At 43.0% G+C, this 24,550-nt stretch overlaps 2 protein-coding genes across 2 annotated transcripts in view; one reads left to right on the top strand and one right to left on the bottom strand.

Annotated features, from left to right (window-relative positions):
* Positions 1 to 8: 8 nt before the first annotated feature.
* On the bottom strand, positions 9 to 7,646 carry LOC119743226 (cytochrome P450 2J6-like). The gene is made up of 3 exons (XM_038219616.1): positions 6,759 to 7,646; positions 831 to 1,790; positions 9 to 299 (listed from the first exon to the last, which is right to left on the bottom strand). Exons 1-3 carry the CDS (start codon positions 7,138 to 7,140, stop codon positions 121 to 123), a joined length of 1,521 nt encoding a protein of 506 aa, XP_038075544.1. The 5' UTR covers positions 7,141 to 7,646; the 3' UTR covers positions 9 to 120.
* A 6,720-nt stretch (positions 7,647 to 14,366) lies between these two features.
* LOC119743020 (RAC-gamma serine/threonine-protein kinase-like) overlaps positions 14,367 to 24,550 on the top strand; it is a 44,284-nt gene continuing 34,100 nt past the window's right edge. Inside the window, exons 1-3 of the mRNA XM_038219329.1 lie at positions 14,367 to 14,748; positions 16,164 to 16,262; positions 17,791 to 17,922. Coding sequence (XP_038075257.1) covers positions 16,178 to 16,262; positions 17,791 to 17,922 — 217 coding nt within the window. The 5' untranslated portion in view covers positions 14,367 to 14,748; positions 16,164 to 16,177. The remainder of the gene's footprint in view (positions 14,749 to 16,163; positions 16,263 to 17,790; positions 17,923 to 24,550) is intronic.

Raw genomic sequence — 24,550 nt, 5'->3', positions numbered from 1 at the left:
CCGTGCAGATCAACGCACGCCATATGCATACAAATGGTCCCCCGAAAAAAAATCCTGAAAGGTTGGCAGATCTTGGTACAGTTTCTCTACCCCGTGTCGTCTGCGGACACTCGGTGAAAATCACCGCGGCAGAGCGCAGACTTGGAACGGCGTTGGCGCTAGGGTTATACCCAGGTAACCCTTGAGGCTGAGAGGCGGTGAGCCCTCGGGCTTCTTGAAGGTAAACTGGTGAAGGAGGTAGGTGAAGAAAATGAAGAGTTCCATCTTGGCCAGTTGCTCTCCCAAGCAGATGCGACGACCTGAAAACGAGACCCACACAATGACAACACTCAAATCATTTCAGTCTGAAATTGTCTTTTGGACACACTGATATAAAATTCGATTTTTGTTTCCATTTTTATTTGTGGTAAAAGTTATGACTTAGTGTTTTATCAAAGGAAAACAAAAAGTGTCTCGTTATGTTTTTCGAATAAGGTTCTGATGAATACTGGAGTGCTACGTGGATATGGTCATAAAGGGTTCATTAAGTAAGCTAATAAGGCGCGCCAGACAGACTTCATCCCTTTGTGGTCATAATTATAGTTAAGCAACTATATACTGCAGGTGAAGGGACATGACAGAAAACTGCGGTATTGTAGACTCGCGAGTCATTCTTTTCCTGTTTTGCTGATCTTTTTATAATGTCATTTCAGTTTCTGCAATAGGGAAACTGCCACCGACGCTAGAATGAACAATTCAGCTTCACGTCCAAGTCTCCAAGAAACAGCAGATCCTCGTGGTTCGGGGGATATTAACTTTTTCTTAAGATGTACACTTCTGGCATAACTTACCCGTACTGAAGGGGATCAACTCTTCGGGTTTTGTCACCTCCCCGTCGTCGTTAAGAAATCTCTCCGGGTTGAAAACCAATGGATCTGGGAACACCTCAGAGTCGATGTTGAGAGCCCAGTGGTTAGCCACCACCAGGCTTCCTTTTGGCACCGTATACCCTGCCAGGGTCGTGTCCGCAGCAGCCTTGTGTGGCAGGCCGAGGGGCACGACGTTACCCCTCCTCTCCAGTTCTAGAATGACGGCCTCGGTGTACGGCAGGTTGCGTCTATCGGCAAGTTGCGGCAGCCGCTCCCGTCCGACCACGGTATCGAGCTCTTGCTGGACGCGGCTCTGAATCTCCGGGTGTAGCATCATGAACAGCAGGCCCCATCGAAGAGTGTTGGCTGTGGTCTCAGTGCCGGCCACGAATAGATCCGAGACGACAAGGACGAGGTTCATGACGCTGAGATGAGTCGGAATGTTTCGCTCTTCTTTGCTCCTCATCTCCCTGAGGTAGACGTCCATCAGATCCCGGGGCTCCTCCGAGTAGCAGTCGCTCTGGTGTTTCTTCACGATGTCCATGACGAAGTCCATGACAAACTTCATAGTGGCGGTCATTTCCTTGATGTTGGGTAGGAAGCCCAGCCTGTTGACGAAGGGGAGGAGCTGCATAGCCGCCCCGGCTCCGATCAGCTCCATGCTCCGGTCCATAGAGGCCAGCACACGCTGAAACGCCGGATCGTCGTAGTCATAGCGCCTGCCAAGAACCACCGAGGATATCACGTTGGACACGGCGTTACCGAAGAGATGGACAGGATTGAAGGCCTGTCCCTGCAGGCCCTTCATCTCGGACACAAGATGGCCGGCCTCTGTTGCTATCTGATCCTCAAAACGTGCCTGTCCAACACCGAAGTTCCTAAAGACATTCAAGATGAGTTTGCGTTGTTCTCTCCACGTATCCCCAGATGCTGTAGCTACGCCTGTGTGCGACAAAAAAAAACCACACAAAGAACAATCAACTTGTCGGACTAGCAATAATCACCGACAAGAGAAAGTGTTACTGTATCTACGATACAAACACTCGAATACCAAATCAATATAGGGGCATTACGTGCACCCATTTTCTATCCACAATTCGGAATAATAATTCTTAAAGAGCATTGTGCAATAATAATGGAATCCTTAGAATTCAGGTTAATTATACTGATACCTAACTTTCAGTCCATGTATAGCCATTTCTAAGAGTGTATCAGTACTTAGTAAGACTAAATAAGGCTAAATAAATGCGAGTTTCCAAATGTATGTTTAGGAGCAACCCCCAGTAATGCTACCGCAAGAAGAAGCTTCAGTGATTCTCCTGCTTCATGCTTGGAAACACAGACAAGTTATTGCCTCTGGGCCACCAAGGAGGTTATGTTTTCATCGGATTTGGTTATTTGTTGGTTGGTTAGTTTGTCTGTTAACAAGATAACTCAAAAACTTATGGACGGATTTGCATGAAAATTCTTTTAGGGGTGGTCCTTGGTACAAGTACAAATCAATTAGATTTTGGAAGTGATCCGGATCCAGGTCTGGATCCAGGATTTTTTGTAAAGGATTCTTCACCATTTATGAGAGTATTTCTTTAGGGTGTACTGACAATATGGCGGGGAATTGTTCGCTCTCTTTCTAGTTCTATCTTTGCTATCACTATGGTCAGTTATCTGTTTTATTGTTTCTTCGTTGATTGAGAGCAACCAACGCCAACATAATTGAAATTAGTTATTTTACACAAAGTTTCTAAATGGGTGTTAAACTTGGACAAAATGTAAATTGTGAGAAACTAGTGAATAGGCCCAACTTTAACAAATTTTACTAAAACAAGATCAAAGGCATGTGTATATTTGCGCAAAACATATTTCAGTGGGAAATTCGTTTCATTGTCTCATATGGATCGCAAACAAGTTGTCATTTGAGACACCGTCTTACACCTCCACTCCCCATTTTCTTTAAGATCACCGATGAGCAAAGTCCTTATAAATAATGTATAGGAACTGACGCAAACTCAAAATAGACGTGATGTAAACACATCTGGTTTCAACATTGTGTACGATTCTCTGACCTGGAACGAAGGTTTTCATCTTGGCAAGACAGTTTGGCGAGAATAACACAGCAATATCGTGGATGATATATAGATTTGCTTTACATCCCAGTAGAGGCCTACGATGCGCGCCAGCCTTTGGGAATTAGGAGGTGAATTCGATAACCAGTTCTTGTCCAAATCCCAGGTATTAAGGGCAAAAAAAAATTAGCATGAATCAAATCAATATCTGAAACAAAATGTTCAGATTTGATTCATGTCGAGGTTTGACCCATACACGGACTCCAAACTACAGACACCCATTGCAAGGCGCGCCCTCAGAGAGAGGGAGCAGTTTTTGTTATTTAAATCAAGTGACACTGACAAAATGTCTAATCATGATTATCACAAAGGAACAAAGATCTGCCCTCAATGTGACGTCAGATGAACTTGGGTCCGTGGGAGTCCAGATGCAATTGTATAAGATCAAAGTGTAGTATAGCCTTTCTGAATTCGGGTCTGGACCATAGGGCCAAATCTGGATCCAAATTCGGCACTTCGTAATAATTATGTTGAGCCGATTTCCCACAGTTTTATTACCACAGTTTTAGATCCGTGTGGACTTTAATGCCCACTTTTCTTCGCCATCCTATGGGACTGAGACAACACTGCTTGTGATGCTAATGAAATGAATCTTAAGTGAAATCGCCTTGGGGAGCACGTGACTTCCTTCAGTTCTCATTAAGAACAATGCCAGCATCGGCAAAGAAATCGTGAATGACCATCACGTATCTGGTATGGTTCTATATACAATCGCGCCTGGAGCTATGATTTGCATTCTAGATCTGCTGCATTATCGTATCATATCGGCTAGCTAGCTGGAAATAGGGGCCCTTAAGACAAACGAGGTCATTTCTATACTCATTCTAATGAATAATTCTGGTGAGGTGAAGGAAACAGTGACAACGACCTCTGTTATACTCAGAGGGATGAAGCAACTGCTTCCTATCTCGCGTGCATACGAAGTTTTCCATTGTGATTGTGATTCCTAAGTCCTGCATTTATGTATATCACGAACCATATTTTGTAAACTATAAATGGACGTCACATGGTATTTTACAGACAAGTCATTTCAACTTCGATGGTTATACCTTGATATGCGTTTAGCGGCCATTTCAGAGGACAAGCATTTAGTACCGATGGGGTAGGCACATATAGATCATTCAGCTACATTCATTGTTACTGAATTGTGTGGGTGCAGGCCATAGGCCCGAAATTGCCTACACCGGCCAAATCACGATTTCAAATCCCCGGTATTATTAGAGCATTTCGTGGGGCCATGAGCTTGACGGTTTGGAAAAAAAAAGGAGGATGGAAGCCGTGAAGAGGACTGTGCGAGCTCGTACTTCCGTAAAATTCAGATGAAATTGGGCCCCAAAATTGCTCTTGTTTGCAATCACGAGTGCTGGTATCATTTTTAAAGATGGCGATGGGCTTCAAGACTACTTTTAGGGGTGTTCCTCTTTGGATGAAATTGTCTCCCAAAAGTCATCATTTAACCCCCAAAAACAGAAAATGAAAGATGATGAAAACAACTTTAATTTTATGTGTGTCTCGCATACCTTAGAGAGTTGTGAGTATTTTTCATAAGTTTTTTTTTGTTGAAAGTAGGCGTAATTTTCACTGAGGTCTATGGCAGTTTATTTACTGGTCAACCATATAACAAAGAACACCTACGATGGCCGCTACTTTAAATGTCTATTCTTAGTGCATTTAAACTTAAATAGAACTGGGATGTTTTCACATTTTCTAGGTCACTTCATTTTTGTGAGAAATTTACTTTGAAACTTCACTTCAGTTTGTTTTATCACTCATCTGGAATCCTGGCGCCCCTGGCGGCCACAATCGTGTTGCCAAGTTATGCATTCTTGACCCCCCCCCCCAAAAAGAAGGTGTTCTCATTTTCAAGAATTATTGTGAACGAATCGCTCCTTTAATACAAGTGTACGGGCCGTAGCTGTAAAAGTGAGCCCCGTAGAATGACAGCCCGCCATAATTTCGCAGTAACTTTGCGTTTCGAATTTCTCTGTCATTTTGCCATCCAGCTTGGTAACGTCCCCAGTGCCCCTAATTAATGAAGACAAAGATGTGTACCAAGGTGGACAGCCTGTCATTACAAGGGTGACCGATTCGTTTATTAGAAAAATAGAACCTAAACGCTTTTCCAGACGTCATGTACGTATAACACCGGCATGGTCACTTGTTTCAACACTACGCGTTGATTGAAGGATACCAGTAATATTTGATCAGCTGCAGCTGCAATTACAGTATTACTTTTGCCATTGAGTTTTCCTTTACCGTTCGATCAAAATGTGTCAGAATACCGATTGCACTACAGCGTTTGTAATGCGCAGGCCTACCTCAAATTGCACACGATACCCAGTTTACTCAGTTTGCCTATAGCTATATGGAGACCGTGTAAAGTACACTCACCGAACTTTCACGGTTCACGTTCGATTTTCAATGCAATAAATTCCAAAGGCAAATCAGTCTATGCAGCGATAAATACAATGCAGCCCCAGTTGGTAAATCGATTATTTAAGCTGCAATCTGAACAAATCTCCCAAAAAGGAGACTTTTAAACGCACTTCAGCTGAGTGGTATTTGAGTGCGTGATAAGATAGCACAATGGGTGCGTCATAGCCCATATCTCTTTGACAAAGGTTGAAACGAATGCACGGGTTGTCAAAAGTATCTTGACACTGGTTTGGATTTGGAAAATTGAAAATAAAAAAACCACAACCACAAAAATGTCATGCCAGACACGAGTTAGCATCATGGACCCAGAGGCTATATAATTATGCGCATCATGACGAGAAATGGTATAGTGACAACTTCAAGGCTATACTCATCACTATAAAAAACAAAGGAACGAAAATTAAGTACATGCCCAAGATAACCAATGTAAGCATGCAATGTGCGAGTGTTTACACTTGTTTATGGTAAATATAATATTTCAGCGAGACTCTTATCATACGGCGAGACCTGGCGATCCCCTAGTGTAACGATCTCGCATCGCCCCGGACTTCTCCGCTTTCCAACACGTGTGTACCATTAACCTTGTAAATAGTACACAGTAGTTTGTTCCACCTGACCTTACGGGTCACCCAGTGAACTTTTTACTTTTTTTGTATACAATGTATCGCATATGGGGGAAAAATAAATCATTTGGGATATATCCCAGTCGGTTTACAATAACTCGGCATGCCGCCTGTTCATGGCACACAATCACTAGCTGCCATAGTAGTTTTTGTAGCGAGAACCAAGCACAAAGCGCTAAGGACGACCAAACAATGCCGCATTTTTCCGGCTGTTTCTTTTTTTCTCTCTCTCTCCCCGGCCCCTGAAGCACGAGGCACACTCCGACAGGACAGCCGCAGCGCCACCTGTTACACACGCCACCTGTCCTGCGCAGGTTTTTCTAATCGGATAAAGCCCCTTTTCAGGGTAAAATTATTGCACAATAAAATCATTTTCAAAACCCACACACAGGTTATAGTTGTTCTGGCACCTACTATAAAAATAGGTCCTCTGTGTTCGGTCGGGGTTTTTGTTATCGTCCGCTTTGTGCGTGTGCGGCACGCGTACAAAGCTTTTTCAGGGTGTGTAACAAAAACTGAGGGAAATAATAACACATTGTGTACACTCCATTTCTCCCTTTGAATTTCTCAAATGGGAAAAGTGTGCTATATTCTTAAGAATGCTTTAAAAGACAGAAGAAATTCGGAGTGGTTTTTTTTGGGGGGAGGGCTGGGGTTTAAAAGCGAATGTTAATTTTTGTTTGAAACAATAGCTGGCCGAAAAATGTGAGAGTGATTATGTTACCTACCTTCTGCGCCGTTAAACAGGTTTCGTAAAATGTGCAATTCTGGTCGATCACTCAAGATAGGATTGTTGAAGGCCTCTCGTATCGCCTTATAGCCGTGCACTACCACCATCCTCTGGCCTAAGATATTCAGACTGAAGACCGGCCCGTACTGCTTGGCCATCCGCATGAAGACTTCATAGGGCTCCTCCGCGTTGGACGCAAAAGCCAGGGACGGCAGGTTCCCGATGAGAGGCCAACCCCAGGGGCCTGGGGGTAGGGTGCCGCTAACGGAAGAACGCCGACGGCGCACGATCCACGATACTAAGAGGAAGACCACTAGACAGATGAGGACTGTCCTGGAATCCAGGACATCTAGAAGACTTGCTGCCATCCCTATACGCATCACATCACCTCGGTTAGGCACCGTGCAAATCTGGCAGTACTTGACAGTAGGTCTATAGCGTGCAGATACAGTGTAGAACTGCTCATCCACTGTGACAGTCAGTACGAGCTTTTAGTTTCACCCTGCCGCGCATCGGACCCTCTCAATACGTGAGTGTACAGCAGATAGCGGCTCCGCGCAGTGTAATAGCTACATCGGGCCAGTGCGCTTGAACAACTTGTACTGAAACAGCTCGCGCACCAGACCATCAACAGCTAAATTATGTTTTCCCCCGGTTTTTATCAAGAGTTATATTTGCATGATCACTGGCGTCGCCGACTCGATTTGGGTAAATAAATATAATGTTTTGACAATTTCTAGCCTGCGGGGGACCGGAGCGGGGCCGGTTCCGGAGATGAATAGCGAAGATCATCATTATCATCCGATCACGTGTGGTCCGAATTATTCACGGGCATTTTCAGTTTCATTCAGGTCCGCATGCTCCGCGTGTTTGCTTAATTTCTACTCCATCAAAGGAGGGGAAAAAACACAAAACAAACATTATTGTCCGGCAGATCTCTTACATGCTATACCGTGTAAATTTGAGCTATACGCTGCTGTAAAGGGACAAAAAACTGAATTGAATGAGGATTATTGACATGAAAACGGCAGAGCAAAGTTTGGCGGGTACGTCAGTTATTTGCATGTTGTTGAGTGCAAACGCTCGGTAAATGGTTCTTTACAAAACAGCATGGGAAAATTTTGTTTGCGTGTCAAAAACTTAGGATAGAAAAGAAAAGAAAAAGAAAAGCCATATGGTGCATTGACGATCGACCGACGTTGAGTGTTTTCCCACACGAAAACAGTCAATTTGGTGCGGAATGCACAAGAAACATCGGAATATTTTCTGTTCATTCATTTGACATTTCCCTGGTCGAATGAAGTGAGTTAGATAAGTCCTCTTTCTTCAAGTTTATGATGATAAATGCTCTGTCTTTGTTTTGAAGTAATAGTAACATTTTCGTTCCGTCTCCAAAATTTCTGGAGATTTCCCATGAGTGTTAACTCATTTTTTACCAAGGCAAAACTGTTGGTGCGGAGACGCCCTTCTAAGTTCTAGAAAGCACGTTGAAAGGTTCCTATTATATATCCTAAATGATAAATACCCAAGTATTTCACCGCAGACGACTTAGTGTTGACGATCTGTCATTGCAAGGTTGGTTTTAATACCCTTTCTTACTGTGGGCGCTTCACTCAGACTCCGAGGGGGTTTGGTTACCAGAACATGGACATGGCTTTTCTCTATCTATCTTGACAACTGGGCCCACCACATTGCAAGGTTACCGTTGTGTATTTGTGTAAATCAGCCGAACATTCCAGCTGACGAATAGTGGGCCTATGCAGGGCCATCTGGTCCTTGGGGTATTTGCCATCATTTTGCGGTCTGAGTTTTATTTATTTATCAAATATTAATGCATTGTGTTAGTCGGTCGTACCCACCATACGTAGCCATGTGGTGACGGCTAGTTTCTCTGAGCTCCAATAGGCAGATTTCCCCGCTCATCACAGAGGCGCGCTATGCGTGCGGCACATGGAAAGCGTTGTCATGTTGTGTTAAGTAGTCATCTACGGAGGATCAGGACTGCCCAAAATGCATCGTTTTTCAATTTCCTTCACAATTTTTTTTTTATCAAGAGTAGTCGACACAAGCGTCCACAGTTAAGGTGTCGGGCACGACGTCGTCGACAACCATGAGTGACTTTCGCAGCAGCAGTTTGTGATTTGCTGCTGTAATCGACAGTGTCATGTTTGTCGACGACGTCGGCTGTAGGTACGATTGATGATTTTACAGGATGCAATTTGCATTGGGGAGATGCATATTACTATGTTTTGCCCTTGCACCAACGTATTTTATAAACACTGTAAATAGTCGGTGATGTCCGAGGGCTTGCGAGAAAAAAAGTGACAAGCTTTCTAGGATGGGACTCGAACTCACGACCTCCTGCTTATATACTAGTGCGCGGACATCTAACCACTTGGCCAATAGGGGTGCACCTTCACCTTTAAATAGGCCTAAACCATAGAGCTAAATAAAGAACCGCTCTATGGCCTGAATCCATCCGCCGAGCTCATGAATAAAAGTTATACCCTCAAAATATGCTATATTTAGAGAGTTCTGAGAGCCATACAATTGGGAAATCGAAGAGATATGGCAATGAACCTCGGGTCCGGACCTGATGGGGCTTCCAATTCTGATCATTTTGGATGCTATTGGGCTCGAAAGACGGATGCGCTATTTTGCCATGTTGTGGAGGGATCGTTTTTCAAGATGGCTACTTCCGCTTTGGTAAAATACAGGTCGTCTTCTTTGGGTGAGAATTTCTCGAAAAGTCAATGGTTCGCCCACCAAAAATTGAAAAGAAAATGAAATATGACATGTTAATCATCATTGTTTTCTGTTCATCCTAAATACCTGTGAGAGTTCTGAGCAATTTTGAAGTATGGGCATTTGGCACTGGTGTCTATGAGAATTTTAACACAGGGATGCATCCCTATCGCTTGCAGGGTCGCTTGGTTCAGTGGTTCAATTCTCATTATAGCAGCGTGTATCGAAACCAAACTACACGTAAACTATTAAATCTTGAAGGATGGAATTCTGCGTCGGGAGATGTAAATTTTATATTGAGTTTTGCCCTTCTCTGCCGTAGGCCTATTTTAGAAACACTGTACATTATAATACCTATTTGAGATATGCGGACACGATAGGAGGGCGCTGTTTGATTCCGGTAAACTCTTTGTATTTACCAAAGACCTATGGTATTTACCTAAGTGACCAAATAGCGCCCTCCTATTGTGCCCGGCATGTACTCAGTGTTGTCGACACAAAGCCTGGTGCCCCCAGGCTTTGTGTCGGCAAAATCGTCCTGTTCGCTCGTACCCCCCGCCCTGCAAACAGGACGCTGGGATACGCTGATGAGCTTCACAGAATCTGGTGAAGGAAGTGGCCTATGACCTATGTATAAAGCATCTGGCTGCAGCTATTTAAGACCGCAGTTAGACAGTGCGCGCAAATGCTATCCGAAAACTTTCCCATGGAAATACGCACATTCTATACCGGATGTGATTTCTGTTTCATTGCCGACCATGCGGACAAAATTTTGAGCGTCGCATAATGCAATCCGACCGTTCTTTATTCGAAATGGAGCCATACCTGAGCAAGTGACGGGAATTGTACATTTACAACACAGATAAGTTTTACAGAATATTCGCTTTTCAACGGAAAAAAAATCCTCTAAACTGGAATTAAAGAGTAATGAATCAGTCTTAACGGCGGTTTCAAACCTTGCAGAGTCATGACCGTGATTACGCGCAGGTGTACAGGTCACGCAAAATCCAACCAAGCAGAGCGCGAATTCATCAGAGTATATCCCAGCGTCCTGTTTGCAGGGCGGGGGGTACGAGCGAAAATCGTCCTGTTGGTCACAAAATCGTCAATTACGTCGCAACGAAGAGCGCCACATACATTGTCGGATAATGTCATCGTCGTCTGCTTTGGACAGCGCCTCCGATCCAATAGTGGATGGTGGTCTCCCCCCCCCCCCCCCTTGGAAGTTAAGACGACCGGCTGACCGGTGTCATTATGACTCCTGTGAGATTTCCTCTCTTTGACCATGGAGGATGCTTTGACCTTATATGGAATATCACACACGGCCTGTTACTGTCCCAATTATCTTCACTTAGGCATGCGCAATACAGCCAAGGAGTCTGTATTTCACTCAGTCCAAATTTCATACCACATGAAGCAGAAACAAACTTGAAATTCCTGGCTGCAGCAGTTTAAGGATCGTACACATTCGCGTGTGCAGAGCCACACTAAGAACGTCTTAATCTGAGCTTGCAAATACGACCCCGCGCACCAGCCAATTTTACTTGGAGTCGACTTTAGAAATTGTGACGTCATTTCGATCAGTGCCCTGCAAACAGGACGCTGGGATACGCTGATGAGCTTCACAGAATCTGGTGAAGGAAGTGGCCTATGACCTATGTATAAAGTATCTGGCTGCAGCTATTTAAGACCGCAGTTAGACAGTGCGCGCAAATGCTATCCGAAAACTTTCCCATGGAAATACGCACATTCCATACCGGATGTGATTTCTGTTTCATTGCCGACCATGCGGACAAAATTTTGAGCGTCGCATAATGCAATCCGACCGTTCTTTATTCGAAATGGAGCCATACCTGAGCAAGTGACGGGAATTGTACATTTACAACACAGATAAGTTTTACAGAATATTCGCTTTTCAACGAAAAAAAAATCCTCTAAACTGGAATTAAAGAGTAATGAATCAGTCTTAACGGCGGTTTCAAACCTTGCAGAGTCATGACCGTGATTACGCGCAGGTGTACAGGTCACGCAAAATCCAACCAAGCAGAGCGCGAATTCATCAGAGTATATCCCAGCGTCCTGTTTGCAGGGGGGGGGGGGGGGGGGTACGAGCGAAAATCGTCCTGTTGGTCACTTGAAAAATCGTCAATTACGTCGCAACGAAGAGCGCCAAATACATTGTCGGATAATGTCATCGTCGTCTGCTTTGGACAGCGCCTCCGATCCAATAGTGGATGGTGGTCCCCCCCCCCTTGGAAGTTAAGACGACCGGCTGACCGGTGTCATTATGACTCCTGTGAGATTTCCTCTCTTTGACCTTATATGGAATATCACACACGGCCTGTTACTGTCCCAATTATCTTCACTTAGGCATGCGCAGTCCAAATTTCATACCACATGAAGCAGAAACAAACTTGAAATTCCTGGCTGCAGCAGTTTAAGGATCGTACACATTCGCGTGTGCAGAGCCACACTAAGAACGTCTTAATCTGAGCTTGCAAATACGACCCCGCGCACCAGCCAATTTTACTTGGAGTCGACTTTAGAAATTGTGACGTCATTTCGATCAGAAATGTGGACTAAGCAGTTGATTGGCCAATTTGGCTGCCATTTTTGTGTGCAATACAACCATTGATTGCCATTAGTAAGACAACGGGTTACGGAAGACCGGAAAGAAGGCGCCCGCTGAAATGGGCAGAATCTGGAGTTCAAGACGCTGCAGTCTTGTTTTGCATAATTAATCTGCGCAAATATCATAGACGCTTGTGCGGATATTCCATATGCACGGAGGGTCTATCGGCAAAAAGCGCACTCCCTCATTTTTTATTGGGGGGGGGGGTAAAAATTCGTGAAAAGTGTACTCGCACATTCGTGCTGAAATGTACACAAGTTTTTTTTCTCTGGACACTTGGCCTCCGTTAAATCGAAAAGTGGTGGTTGGGGGGGGGGGGGGTAACATTATCTTCCAGTGGGGTGCTGTTCACGGACGATAATACACATTATACAACACCTGAATAAATCCCTGTCATGTGATTGGTGGATCGTTGATCACATGCCATTGAATTATTCGTCCCAACGCACGGCGCGGCCGCGCCACAAAAATAGAAGTTCTATTGCATGGTGACAACTTCCATTGCACGGGTTCATTACTGCCGGTGGTGGCGCTGTAACACGAATCTGTTCACAGACTGGCAAATTGGCGGACGGGTATGCGAGAATTCCGTTTGTTCTCTTAACAGAAATATCGGAACTCTGGGTAATGCTGATGCTGCCATTACTGCCGGTGGTGGCGCTGTAACACGAATCTGTTCACAGACTGGCAAATTGGCGGACGGTATGCGAGAATTCCGTTTGTTCTCTTAACAGAATGATCGGAACTGATGGTGATGCTGCCAAAACACACAGAAGCAAATATGATATGCTGCCAAACGATTGGAAGAATTGAATATGCTAGTTTCTGAACTTGTCCAGAACAGTTCAAGGGCGGATACAGAACACAATTTGTTTAGGTGGGGGCAAAAAAAATTGTTGGTCCCCCAAAAAGTGGGTCCCAAAAATTACGGCGAGGGGCTTGGGGCCCGCTTAACCCCGAATTTTGTTTGGATTCTAGATGCTCTGTGGTGCGATCTGAGGCAATTTCTGACCACTTTAACCAATTTTTTTGCCTGCCTTCATTGCGACGTCACTTAAAAAAATTAAAAATATGGGTGTTTTTTTTTAGGGGGACCATGGCCCCCGTTGCCCCCCCCCCCCCTGGATCCGCCCTGGGAACAGTTTTTAAAAATACAATTGGATATGGAAGTTCTGAACTTAGTTGTGGAGTAGTTTTAAACCGAGATGAATTGAATATGCTGGGTAGTTCTCAACTTGTCGAACAGTTTTGGATAAATCGGATATGGAAGTGAACCACCACTCGCTATATTGCCATCTGAAAAAGTAGAACTTTAATGTAAGTACCAGTTCACAAGTCAACCAATCAGATGACAAGAATTTATTCAGGTGTTATAGAAAACAAATAATGAATGCTGCACCGTTCGTGCAATGGTAAGAATAATTTCATTCGGTGACAGGTGAAATGTTCCATTCCACTCGGCTTCGCCGGCCTTGTGGAATGGAACATTCCATATCTGTCACCGAATGAAATTATTCTTACCACTGCATTCACAAACTAAAACGGTCGTACTGTGGCGCTTCTCAGGGTGGCACTATTGCCAACAGTCGCGCGAAATGATGATCCCCCAAAAAAGGGCACTCGTACGACGCCGCAGTTAGGCAAACTCGGTGAAAAGGCCCTTGTTTTACCCCCAAAAGGCACTTGTATGCTGGGTATGCCACTGGTGGGGTGGGGTGAAGGGGTGAAGGGAGGGGTGGGGAATTAAGATGTGGATGGAATCAGTGTTTCACGAATGTGCAACTCAACTCTCAACCAATTAAGCCTGAGACACAATCAAGAAATTCGTCAGACCTACATCTATTGTGTTTCCCAGTGCTAGTGATTATAATGCGCCCACGACTTGCATGAGGTTTGTAGTTTCGTGAGCACTGCGCCCTCTATATGCTCCACCGTACAGTGAACCTGGGTTTTATGTTTAAGCAAAAAGGCAAGACCATGACTTTTTACCAGAAATGACAAACGGTAAAGGCATTTTTTTTATGAGTAACCAAAAAGTTAACTGCCCGTGTAACTAGTGATTTTTTTGGCTTAATTTCTCGACACTTTTCATTTGTTGACAGTATTTAGAGGTTCGTTCATCAGGCAGGGTCAATTACATCACTGGTACCCGGCGAGCGGAACAATCAGCGGCGGTGCCAGTACGTACGTACGTACGTACGTACATGTACATGTACGTACGCAGCGAGGATTGTCCACGTGACGTCACTCGAGGTCTTGATCGTCAACAAGGAAGCACGAAGTGGAGATTTTTGCGATCATTTCGGTAGATCGTATTCGTAGCCCACAAATTCAAGAATTCGTGTGGAAATTGTATCAGAGTTTCTGGGTATAGCTGGTGCCAAAGGTAACCTCGTATATTTGGAGGCGGTGTAGGCTGGGGCTGTTGCTGTTCTATCAGTAAATTATCTGTTTGTGGCGAGCCTCGAACTAGCAAAAACGAAAGTCCGGGTGGTCTGTTCTTCCGCAGCGCCAGCGTTGACTCGGTTGGTGCACCGTGTGAGGTCTCCTTTTATCGGCCGAGCGCCCGGAACTGTGTGCACCCAAAAAAGACGTGGGCTAGAAGAATTGGGTAAGCTTACGTTGGCGATTGTGTTGTTACGGGCCCTGTTCCTGTAAGAAAACAAAAATCCACATTTGTCATTAGCCAAATTTATACATGTAAACACAGCATCATGTGGCCTTGTTAGACATTGGAACGATTTGCGTATGGACATCACTTTTTTCAATTTTTGAAGCATCAAAAAGTTGCAGGAAAAATGTTCCAACCTGACGCCACTTGTTTTTTCTTCATATATCATCTCAATGAAGGTCAGTCATTGCAAAAATGATGATATACAAGAATCTGGGACTAAGAAACATTTCCAATTTTGTTACGAAATAATTAGAAATTTTTTCTTCACTCCATAGTCTTTGTACACAACTGCTGAAGTGTCGTCAGGTTGCAACATTTTTTCCAAGTTACTTTCCTACGTCGTTATTTTCTCGACATTCCTGCCTCGACTATCAGCTTCATCATCCTTGTCTCTTTTTAATATCAGTTATTTACTTAGCGAACATGCATGGGAATTTCTAGCTTGAGTAACTCCAGCTGACATGCTCATATTCATTAACATGTAGCGCTGGAGACATAACCCATTCGTTAGAGTGTGGTAGCAAGAAACCCTAAAAAAATGGCCTCTACAAAAATGGTCCATTTTCACCTCTTTAATCCCACTTCAGATTCCTTGGACATACCTCACACCATTCAGCAGTCATTCACGAAGCTAATGATCGACTTGAAACAGAACCAAAAAAAAATGTGAAAATTGTTGACGATTTTGGCGGCTTGTCCATAAAAACCGTCCAGTTCCAACGGCTGTCGTCCATCTTGTTTACTTAATTATGCAAATGAATGCATCACGTGATGATTATTGAAAACAAATTTGCGCGATGTATGTGGGTACCACACCGCTTTCAAGCGCCGCTAGTGGGTTCAACTTTCGTCTGGTGCGTTGTCTTGCTTTCCACGACTGCTTTTCACGACAACGCACCAGCGTAGTTTTCTCAATAAATGTTCTTTTCACTGAGGCTTCCTCTGACTGGCTGATCTGTAATTACATATCATTGGCTGCGCCAGCTTCTTTAGTAAACCCGTATCTGCCAGGGAAATCAACTCAAAGCTGAACTTCGGCAAAGTAACATTTAAAATAGGAAGCCACATCGTGTTCTTTGGACGAAGGCTATTTTACTGTGACAGCATAGTACCTTACGGTGAACTGAAAATGGAAAGCTTTATAAAGTTCGGTTACGATGTCCTATGAATGTGTAATGAAGGATGTTGATACATTCAAACATCACCTGTTTCTAAGACTGAAACTGAACAGCTCAACTACGTGTGGCTCAAATCCTCCAAAGAAACCCAACACTTAGTGTATTAGTTATTGCAGTATTTTCTCCTCTGACTGTTTTCACTGTTTGATTGCTTTCTTGTATAACTCCTTCCAGGACAGTGACCCAGGATGCTTGCCTCCAATCTCCCACATATTGGAGATGCCGAGGACTCTACTTGTACCGTGGTCAAAGAAGGATGGGTCAGCAAGAGAGGTAAGAACACATAGAACTTCATTTATTTTGAGCGTATGAGGGCGCTCTAACGATGCTATTTTCGGGGTACAAACTCTAGAAATATGAAGCAGTTTGGTAACTGTTTATATCTTAAAAGTATTTACGTTGTGAAAATGTAATTTTTGAGCTGTAGCAGTATGACCTTGGATTTTGGACTGTTTGTACCCCAGATAGCATTTGTTACAACGCCCTCAAGGCCGATTCATGCTTCATGCGAAAGTAATTTTTAGCAAAGCAAATTTCTTGACGTAAACAACGGAAGTTTCACTGCGATGTTCATCAGTACCGTAACGAATTCGCTTTGCACTAAATTTGCATTAAGTATGCACAGGCCTTTAAGACAAGATAAATTGCATGGAGAGGCTCAGCTGTGCAGATTGCACCATCTATTGAAAATATCAAAGGTGCTCCCTGGGGAATGTTTGGGTTTTAAACGACCAAAAAAAGCCACTTGCCTTCCCAAGATAAAACTTATGACCTTAAGTACGGTAATATCTAAAAAAAAAAATAGGAAATGCATGCTTGTAAGTGTAAGGATGCCAACTAGTGAATTTCCTGGCCCTCGACAATGCACAATTCCAGCTCGACGACTACAATACCCAATCTCACTTGGGTTATCTCGGACTCATACATTTGAAATTCATACCAGAATTATTCCAGGTTGAAAGTTTTTAAAGTGTTGTGCATTGGGTACTTCAGTAGTGGGCTCCGTGCACAAGTACCCCCTCAGCGGTAAGAAAAGGAAGAGTTGGGGGAGACCACTTGGAGTGACATTCGAATGCGATGCTGTCGGCACCTGATGCTCACGCAAAGACGCTGTGGCTTTTTGCACATATAAATACGTGCATGAACAAGTATGCACGCGGTGTATCCTATCCACTGGGCTCTTTAATAAAAAAAACCCCTCTCTTGTTCATAACACAGAGCCCAGAGTGAGGTAGTTTAACAAAATGTATAAACCTCATCAAACCACTTGCCTCGTTTTGTCTGACATCCGCTTCTCATTTCATCAACTCAAGCATGTCTGCTCCCCAGGATATTATGGATTCTTGTTTAACACAGAGGACAGCAGAACCATTAGTTCAGAGATACTCTCTAATCCATTGTGTCATTCACAAAGTACCTGTCTGTTGTGACTATTTGACACAATAATGTCAAACTTGTTTATGTCTGGATAATAAATGGAACAGAAACAGCTGGGATTACAAAAAACGTATCATTGGCATTTTGCAAGTGAATAAAACACGTATCGAAATTGATTTGGGCACTAAAAATGTAAGTAATTAAACCAATCGGTTCTTAACAACTACATTGAATGGCTAGTCACATACTGTGGGATATGTTGAAGTGTGGGATCTGAAGCTGTACAGAATAACCTTACTTTGGATAACCAAGATATATGAGATTAAAATGGTAAACAATCCTTACCTTACGTCTCTTATTGTAGTGGACAGGTATGAACAAGTTTCTGTGATTGTCCGTCTTTTGGTCTTTGGTTTGCTTTCAGGAGAGTACATCAAGAACTGGAGGCCGCGGTACTTTCGGCTCATGTCCAACGGCAACTTTCTGGGCTACAAAGATAAACCCACAACTCGTGCTGACTTGGACCAGAAAGTCTTAAACAACTTCTCAGTGGCAGGTGGGTTGTGGCTTAGGTTTGTAAAAAAAATGGGGAAAAAAACTAGGTTTGTGTCCTAAATTTACATCCAGAGGGACTTCTAGATTTTTTGCTCTTCAGTTGCCAGTTTGAAATATTCCAGGTAGCTTCAACATCAACTAGCTCAGAGAAGCGTACAATGCCGACACAAAATGTTTTGTGATTTTCCAAATGAATTGGTATTGTTGGACATGTTTGAGTTTGTCATTTGGTTTGATATATAATGGATGTTGGAATGTATGTATTAGGAATACCATTTTCGTGTATGTCTGCGACAGTATTGTAGTCGAGTACTTTTTTCCGAGTACCGAGTACTGCCGATTACTTAGGTTGCCGAGTACGAGTACGAGTACTTGTACCTCTGAGTACAAGAACGGGTCTCCGAGTACGAGTACTTGTACCTCCGAGTACGAGTACGAGTATTTGTACTTCCTAGTACGAGTACGAGTACCGTAATTTTCGGAATATAAGCCGCGCGGAGTATAAGCCGCAGCATGCAAAAATCTGCAAATTAAGATTTGAAGTCGGCGTATAAGCCGCACCGGCGTATAAGCCGCACCGACCGCAGCGGTTTCAATTTTGTAAGGCCTCCAAATTCTAGTGAAAATGCTCTGAACCAGTTCCATTTACACTACAGAAGCTATAAAAAGGGCCACAAAAGTTGTATCAAATCATTTACAATCGATACTCTTACAAACAAATGTGGAAATTGATGATGAGAAATAAACACTGGGAATTGCTGCCGGCTGCCTCGTCCGGTCCCCGGTCGTAAAAGCCTGCGCCGGGCCGGTGAATGACAACATTTTCCCGCAGCACGTGAGAGAGTATGCATCCCACCGTGATTATCCCCCACCGCGTGTGTTGTCTGACTGGAGCGCTACGTACAAATCTTGCTTTGTGGCAACAGATGCTGAATTGTTTTGTCCTAAGAATAAGCAGGTCCGTTTTTACCTCAAAACTTATCAAATTTTTGTGATGACTAACGAGTAGTAACGTTAAAAATTCAAGTTTCGATTGTAACTTTCTTCGAAAATAGTCAAAACGATGCTGCCATTTTCATGGATGATTCCATTAATTTTGTAAGGGGTGATTTAGTCCCTGTTTTGAGGTTTACATCGTTTCTTGAATACTTTTCAAGAAAAAAATTATATTGTGACGTTGAACAACTGATTATCGAATAAAGAAATGTTTCGAACACCATAAAAAGTACTAGTCGTCTTTTTTTTTTTTTTTTAAACAGCGGAAATATTGGTAATTATTGTTCTCAAGAAAGTACACCCCTATATTACCACAAATGGTGTGGTCCGCTGGGGAAAGCATGCTGCATGCTGCAGCACTAGAATCACGTACGTACGGCTTGTTGCAAGCGTCGATCGAAGACAGCTTTCACCGTACTTTTTACCGCTCGGCACCTTCACGTTGCACGTGGTTTCGGTTTGTTAATGACTTTCTTAATTGATAATTCATTTCAGCAACATACATGTACCTCTTCATATACCAGTACATTAAATGCACATGTGAATTTCATTTTTATTCTTCAAGGCTCGGCGTATAAGCCGCCCTGTGTATAAGCCGCAGTAAACATTTTCATGGGCAAAATCAACGTATAAGCCGCGGCTTATATTCCGAAAATTACGGTACTCGCATTTCCGAATACGGCCATAAGGCAATTGGTTTATTGTGCGTAATTGGCCCAGGCCCAGTCAGACCGATATACAGACCCACTCACGGCCAGCTGTTAAATGTTTTTGTCCGGACTTGCACAGAGGAAAATCAGGAAATCTCGATTTCTCCACAAGCCAATCAACCATTTCAAACTGAAAGTATCGATAAAATAAGGCTATGGTAAGTGAAGCTATAACATTCCCCCCCCCCCCCCCCCCCGAGTACTGCTATTCGAGTACGAGTACTTTAATGATCGAGTACAATTTCGACATGTCGAGTACGAGTGCTTTGCTGTCCGAGTACGAGTACCATCATTTCGAGTACGAGTACTTCGACATTCGAGTACGAGTACGAGTACTCCAAAAAAAGTACTCGAGTAGTACTCGAGTACGAGTACCGAGTACGAGTGCTACAACACTGATCTGCGATCGCCCATAAATATGCACACTGGGTACAGTATGTGACATTCATGTCCAAGCGCTGTATTCCTACATACATGTACATTTGTAACTTGAGCACACTTGGCACCTAGACTTGACCAGTCTGCTCTACGTAATGACCAACAAAAAGCAGCCAACTTGAGTGACTATGCACATATGGACTCCCTGCATAAGTAAATGCTGATTTTTCAAATATAAGTTATGCCATAAGGTTGGGGTCCACTTATTTTCTTGTCCCTGTTACATCTGACATCTATGATTTTACAAAATGCACTCCTTAATGCAGTTTTCCTCCAAGAGTGATTATGAATAGCAAACTATCTACACCCCCCAAAAATAAATCTTTTGAAGTTATTCTTCCTGATACTTGAATGGCACATTGCAAAGTACCAGGATAACAGGGAATGGACAAATCTCACACTTTCGACCCTAAATTTAACCCTAACCCCTTGAGTACTTTTATTAGAAAGTATTCTGAATCCGCCAAAATCCACCAATTTTGTTATGCAAAAAACTGTTGGTGTCCTGAGTCCATTAGAATCCACCAGTGAGTCCATCAGAATCCACTAGTGTAGTACATGTATACACCTCGTACACACCAAAATATCCAAGGAGTTAAACTGTTTAGATCCTGAATCCATCCAAGTCCCCCAACTGCTCAATTATGGAGGTATCCTGAATCTATAAAAATCCTGCAGTAGTGCTAGGCTTACTGTCCTGAATCCATCAAAATCCCCCAACTTTTTCAATATGGAGGTATCCTGAATCTGCCAAAATCCTCCAAAAACAGGGGTGTGGATTTTAATGGATTCAGGTACGTTAGGGTTAAAGAATGACCTTTATTGCAGGTTGAATGGTCTGTGCCATCTAGGGGATGAGTTCTACTGAGTACGTGAAAAAAGTGACAGATGCACCGTGTGTAAATGTGACGTGAAACAACTTTTAAACTTTTTTTTTTAACATGCGAGAACCTTAGGCCTTTTCATGATGTTATCTTGCCTACCCATGTTGAAATCAACACAGGTCCAGCATTTGGAGCGGACCTTGGTACAATCAAACATGGGTTTGCAAGGCATACTGTTCACACTCGCACCAGTCCGTACATGGGTCAGCTGTATGTACATGTACATTTAGGATTTTCTACCTTGGGTAGCCTCTAAATCCTGGTTTCTGTCAAGTGTTGGACCCATGAAGAAGCTGTGTTGGATTCTTGTTAGAGTGAAAGGAGTTCACGGATTCTCCAAGTTGGGCCTTGGTCTAAACCATAGAGCTATATTAAATTACTAGAGCGCTAACTCGATGTACAAAGTAATGCCTGATGCATCCATGTTTGTGCACAAACCTATGGAAAACTCGAAATTTTGTACGGCTATTTACATATCTGCGTTTGTATTCCATACCGGTGCATCATCCAAGCCGATACGCCCAAAACCGAAACGCAAGATCAGCAAATGAGCGTTTCATTTTGCTCTACGCAAACAGCGCAACGTGTGCGCGTCCCTCCACTGCAGATGCTTTCGTCGTGACGTTTTTTGAACCGTCATGACGCGCTTAAGTTGTTTGCGGAAGTACTTGCGCGTTGCATTTAGAGTACACTTTTAAACTTCAATCCATCTATTTTGATTGTGTTCTACAAACACGCACATAAATTCAAAATGTCTGTGCCCAGGGCAGCTTCAAAGCGTCTCCGCGCGCAAGAATGAAGAGTTAGCGCTCTAGTAATTTAATATAGCTCTATGGTCTAAACACAGAGATATTAGATAGCGTTAAAGGCCCTTACATGTGCATGGAGGTTGTGCAATACTGGACAGTTTAACACACCAAGGGAAGTGACACTTGAGCCAAGTCTACATTTGCACATCATGATGGCGGCAGAGTCTTCTCTTGTCTGTGCCTGCACAAACATTGTCTTTTAAGTTAAGTTGTTATTTCCATATCGCCAACTGTGCACTATTTCATAAACATGTTTTTGAGTACTAAATTTAATTTTTTGAAAGTCTGTTTATGTACCCTGTAATGTGGATGAATTAAGGTAAGCATTAAAGGTAACATTCGTCTAGAAATGGTGAAATGTACCTAGTTGCCTAGTTGATTGTTCACTAATCAGATGTCTGGGTCTCAAGAAATCCCTATTTGTTTACATCAGATGCGGTAGCTATGGTACCGTATTTCTTCATTACCTGTGTTTACAATGTATGTTGTTTGGATTAAAAACCATCAAATTAAAACAACAGTGTACAATGTACATGTTCATGTATCAACATCATACAGTACTAGCGCAGTACATGCTTGTAATACATGTACATGTACATGTACATAGTAAGGTGCTGGAATTACGTAGTGCGTGTAGTAACTTAGACTGCTGACATGCCGAGTGTAAACAAACAGGTTTTTCAATATTTTCTCTGTAAATGTAAGACATCATGTGGATTTTCTGTGACTTAGACCTTTAAAATATGGCCAGTAAATCATACGTAACACTATAGGGGCCTACATTGTGTATTTGCTGATCTCTGGATGACTGTGTACTTTTAATGCTGGTCGTGCAAAATACAAAACCCAGATATTGGTATGTGTAATATTGACATTAAGTTGTCCTTTGCACTCGATGTGAACTTGAATATGGCACCTCAAACAGTGTACATGTAGCTACTGATACTGTAAAGTATGCTGTCTGTGTTTAGCATATTGCGGTTACAACATTAACCTGCATATATACACGTAGATCCATCTGAACATTCTTGCAACAAGTACATTGAACATGCAATTAAGTACAGTTTTAGAGTTGCCAAATTGTGGACCATTGTGTGCAATAACATGAGGAATGATGCATAGGATTCTACACATGAAGTCAACTTGAACTTTGACATAGTGTGTGAAAATTGAAATATACACAGAGTAACCCCTTTTTTTTGAGGGGGGGGGGAGAGACTAGTGTAACCAATTCATAACAGGCTCGAAGTTAATGTACACGTATGCGTGTTTATCATCCGAAAATTGGCACAGACTTTTCAGTATATCCAGTCCCCCCCAGCCTTGTTGACTGTGTGTAGTGTAACCCCTTGACATTTGCTGGCGCAGGGAATAATGCCTTCATGTTTGGATCATGGTACATACATGTAGCCAGAATGAATTCATTTTTTTCCTCTTTATTTTTTTTCCTCCCATAAATAGTCTCAGTGGGATCCTGTTTGGGTTGAATGGCTTGACATTTCATGGGCATCCTGATCCCTTATTTGCCAAGCTAAATAGTAATGAAGCCATCGCTAGTAAACATCGGTGCCGCGAGAGTTCATCTATTTTTTTACGCCTAAAAAAAGAAAATGTACTTTTGGATGTAGTTGACAAATAACACACTTTTAAAGGGGCAGAACTGAAGGGGAATTTTCTGTGTCTACTCTTGAGGAGGGTGAGGTTTGGGGGTGGGGGTGGGGGGGGGGGGCAGGCAGGCAGAGGAAACAGGTAGGAGATGTGGCTGGGCATGGTTATGAGATGACATTAAGGGGGAGGTGCATATTAACGAAACGTCGTACCGAGCCCAATTTAAAAAAAAAAAACACCAATAAATTTTGAACCTTAACTGATAATGACTGTGGAATGACTTGAAAAACAATTGGACAGAAAAAGTTCCTTTTTCTTAAATTATTTTTCTTTTTCCTTTTTTTCTTTAAAGGAGGGGATCGAGTAAAAATTCTTAGATATACCGGGTAGCTAGGCCTAGTTTGCATGTAAATCATGTGTTTTCTGATGAGAGTGCCAGGAAGTGCAAAAACGCCCCCCCCCCCAAAAAAAAAAAAGAATGGACAAAGTGCTGTCCAGCTGCAGTCCAAATTTGATTTTGTTTTTATAAAGAAAAAACAATCGAATTGAAATATGTTTTGGGCTTGATGATCCCGACCCAAAACCTGAGTCATCGCATGGCACTCGGAGCCATAGTCTGGATACATTAGAATGTGTGATGTGTGCGACACAGACAGAACCAGCGTAGTAAACAAGTTAAGCAAAGTTCACCATTCACCCTGGTTGTGTATATTACAGTGCTGGCCTGTAGAGTAGGGAGCCTGTGTATATTGGGTCAGCTCTGGACTGAAGATAAATCATTCATGTAGGGACTGTTTGCAACATGCCAGTTGTTATATTGGGGATAGCTTCAGCTATTTGGAGGCCTGCTGCTGCTGTACATGTACATGTAGGCCTACCTCGTGTTCTTCAGACTTTGTGCTTTGCTGTGAAACTGTTACAGCTTTGTCTGAGAAATATTCCCAAACGTACATGTCAAATTCTGATGTTGACAATTAAGTGCCCCTTTTAATACTCTTTTATTTTCTAATTAACCCTGACCCCCTTGGCCCGTTTGGCTGGGAACCTTCCTCAATCCTGCAAAATCCTCTAAAAATGTCACATGTAAAATTGGATTCAGCCTCAATGCTCAAAAATCATCCGTTGTTTCTTGAATATGTGCAGGGGTAACCATTGCCTCAATCCTTCAAAATCCTCCAACAGTT

The sequence above is a fragment of the Patiria miniata genome, unplaced genomic scaffold, assembly GCF_015706575.1.
Source record: "Patiria miniata isolate m_02_andy unplaced genomic scaffold, ASM1570657v1 HiC_scaffold_6, whole genome shotgun sequence".
NCBI classification, from domain to species: Eukaryota; Metazoa; Echinodermata; class Asteroidea; order Valvatida; family Asterinidae; genus Patiria; species Patiria miniata.
Note: the sequence above shows the minus strand (reverse complement) of the source record. Positions and strands in the feature narration are given on the sequence as shown.

Coding starts and splice junctions, on each gene's coding strand:
- LOC119743226 (XM_038219616.1), bottom strand. CDS start 7,140: ATGCGTATAGGGATGGCAGCAAGTCTTCTAGATGTCCTGGATTCCAGG. Junction 1,791..6,758: donor CCTGTTTAACGGCGCAGAAG/GTAGGTAACATA, acceptor TGTCGCACACAG/GCGTAGCTACAGCATCTGGG. Junction 300..830: donor GTTGATCCCCTTCAGTACGG/GTAAGTTATGCC, acceptor TCTCGTTTTCAG/GTCGTCGCATCTGCTTGGGA.